This window comes from Stylophora pistillata, chromosome 11 (genome assembly GCF_964205215.1).
Source record: "Stylophora pistillata chromosome 11, jaStyPist1.2, whole genome shotgun sequence".
NCBI classification, from domain to species: Eukaryota; Metazoa; Cnidaria; class Anthozoa; order Scleractinia; family Pocilloporidae; genus Stylophora; species Stylophora pistillata.
In genome coordinates, this window is record NC_142529.1 from 27,790,250 (window position 1) to 27,793,629 (window position 3,380).

Sequence of the window (3,380 nt, forward strand, 5' to 3'; positions counted from 1 at the left end):
AACCAGTAACTTCCATTTTATTCCATATGCTAATTTACACATTGCTAGCATTAGTCAAGCAATATTATACATCTCTAAAATTCATAAGCATTATGTACTATGCACAGACTTCCAATTTTTTGATAAGTTTCTAATTTCTTCCTATATATCCAACATACAACATATCTGACGAGCGTTCTCTCTGGCTGGTACTAATCGTGACGTTTTTACTAAGCTATGAAAACTGTCCATTGGAGTGTACCTTAAGAAACCGGGGACCTAACTCTAAAACCATGGACAGCAAAGTGCTTGTCTGATTGTCTGTTTCACTGCTTGTCTTACTTCACTTATCTTCCAGCAGTAAAGGAACGGGTTTAACGTCGAGTTAAAGTAAAGAAAGACAACTGCTACTTCCCTTATGACTACTGAGCCAAATGAATACGTTTTATCGTCACCGATTACTACTGTCATCATGATTAAGTATGGTGCGTAGCAAACTACTAGTGCTAACTGCACCCACAGAGCATTGTACACTGCCTTTTTGTATCGCGCCATGTTCAGTGCATTTGGTTGGCTCGGCTGTTGTGGGCCATGATCTTGTACTTGAGCCCGATGATGACTGAGACCCCGAAAAATGTTTATATACGAGAGGAATGAAATAACAAGGCAAGATGGTATAGTTATAAAGGTACACCAAAAGGTTATACGGTAATCTAATATGTAGCATAAAGCAGCGACGCTAGATACAATCCAAAAGGTAGCTAAGATGATGTATGTGCGCTTCAAAGTTACAATTTGTCTGTATCTCAGCCCCAACAACAAGGCGAATAGTCTATCCACGCTTATGGCCGTTATCGTCAGTAACGACACTCCACATAATGCTCCGGATGTGAGGAAGGCGGCGTCATATGCGTATCGACAAAGATTCCATTGTTCATGGACCAGGGAAATCAAAGTCGCAGCAACGAGAGGCTGGGGAACAAGACCAACCAACAGATCAGTTGTTGCCAGACAACGATACAAGAGTTTAGACGGCAGGTGAAGGGAAGATTCTTTGTGAAGGGCAACAAGGATAAGGGAATTGCCAAGAAATGCTGAGATGGAGAGGAGAATGTGAACTGCTGCGAAAGAAACTGATTCTTGCTTAGGCCCACTCACCAATGAAAGGGAGCATCGCAGTTCTCCAAATGTTTTGGTCAGTGTTCCACCTCTTGTGAAATTCGTTGGGGACATTGTTCTGTGTTCGATTCGTTTTTTCTGGCAAGTTATCTATGATTGCAACGAGAAATGGGGTCCAAACAGCACACGCCTACCAACGATCACTGAAGCCCTACTTCTTAAACAATGTCCACAATTAAAAATCCTCATCTGCGTTTAAGCATTTAACATGCGTCAGAAAATTCTCTGTTGTGTTAAAAAATGCCCGGAACATGCGAGGTAACTCATCTGAGAAAAAATACTAAAATATGGAGACATCTGTTATTAACCTCCACTGACAGGATGCTAATCAAATGTTCATATTATTTTTTCGGAATTGAAACTTAAATCATTATCAGCCTCAGCAAGTTTGACAGATAATTTAAACTAGCGATTTTTCGCGGTCTCAGAATAAATTGAGTTTCACGAACGGATCAAACTGTTTTAATTCAAATTTTGGTCGCAGCTGCGAATTTGTTTCAAATATTTGAATTTACCCGTGTAGTTAAGTGCGCTTTGCAGCTTTTCAGTCATCTTTACGTATCCGACCAGTACCTTAGACGAAATTGCCACTGTACACTGCCTTTTTGTATCGCGCCATGTTCAGTGCATTTGGTTGGCTCGGCTGTTGTGGGCCATGATCTTGTTCTTGAGCCCGATGATGACTGAGACTCCGAAAAATGTTTATATACGAGAGGAATGAAATAACAATGCAAGATGGTATAATTATACAGGTATACTAAATGGTTATACGGTAATCTAATATGGAGCATAAAGCAGCGACGCTAGATACAATCCAAAAGGTACTTCGTTTTTTCTGGCAAGTTATCTATGATTGCAACGAGAAATGAGGTCCAAACAGCACACGCCTACCAACGTTCACTGAAACCCTACTTCCTAAACAATGTCCACAATTAAAAATCCTCACCTGCGTTTAAGCATTTAAAATGCGTCAGAAAATTCTCTGTTGTGTTAAAAACATGGCCGGAACATGCGAGGTACCTCAGTTGAGAAAAAATACTAAAATATGGAGACATCTGTTATTAACCTCCACTGACAGGATGCTAATCAAATGTTGATATTATTTTTTCGGAATTGAAAATTAATCATTATCAGCCTCAGCAAGTTTGACGGATAATTTAAACTGGCGATTTTTCTCGGTCTTAGAATAAACTGAGTTTGACAAACGGATCAAAATGTTTTAATTCAAATTGTGGTCGCAGCTGCGAATTTATTCAAAATATTCGAATTTACCCGTGTAGTTAATTGTGCTTTGCAGCTTTCCAGTCATCTTTACGTATCCGACCAGTACCTTAGACGAAATTGCCACAAAAGCAAAGTATTACGCCAGCAAACCATTTTCTACAATTATTTTGTCATTCTTTGTTTATTCTCCTCCTTTTGTCAGCGAACTCATAGTGAGTATCCCTGATGATGACAAGCCTAAGGTAGCCAACTAGACCCTAGATCAAATTTGTTTTCTCAGTTCCAATGTCTTGAACACAATATGTAAGACCGAGAAAATACTTTCGTATCAGGTGACCCTCCGTGCAAAAGGAAATTTACTCGGAACTTTTCTTCCTGTGATTGCCATCAGCAATCAATGATTCTAGGCTTTTTTCACATGTGAAAATAAAGCGTATAGATTTCTACAAATGAGCTTTATGGAATAAAATTCCCGTGTTATGTGCAATAAAGTATGGTACATAACAAAGTACCAATGCTAACTATACCCACATGCCCAGTGCACTGAACACTACCCTTTTGTATCGCGCTATGTTTAGTGTATTTGATTGGCTCGGCTGTTGTTGGTGATGACTGAGACCCCGAGAAATTTTTATATACGAGGCGATTGAAATAACATGGCAAGATTGTATAACTATATGACCATACCAACTGGCTATATGGTAATCTAATGTGTAGCATAAAAGAATGACATTAGATACAATCCAAAAGGTAGCTACGATGATGTATGTGCGCTTCAAAGTTACGATTTGTCTCTATCTCAGCCCCAACAGCAAGGTGAGAAGTCTGTCCACGCTTATGGCTGTCATCGCCATGAAAGACACTCCACATAACGCATAGGCTGTGATGGTGGCTGCGTCACTTGCGAATCGACAAAGACTCAGAAAATTGTCTGTTGTGGCAAAAAGCTTATTTTTGTCGCTTTAACTTGTCAGGTACACCCCGTATGAAATTGGAAT

The 3,380-nt window shown here is 39.6% G+C and overlaps 1 protein-coding gene across 1 annotated transcript; it reads right to left on the reverse strand.

Moving 5' to 3' along the window:
* On the reverse strand, positions 1-2,070 carry LOC148720962 (melanocyte-stimulating hormone receptor-like). Its single transcript, XM_088739378.1, has one exon. The coding sequence runs from the start codon at positions 1,210-1,212 to the stop codon at positions 265-267; it is 948 nt and encodes a 315-aa protein (XP_088595504.1). The 5' UTR covers positions 1,213-2,070; the 3' UTR covers positions 1-264.
* Positions 2,071-3,380: the final 1,310 nt, after the last annotated feature.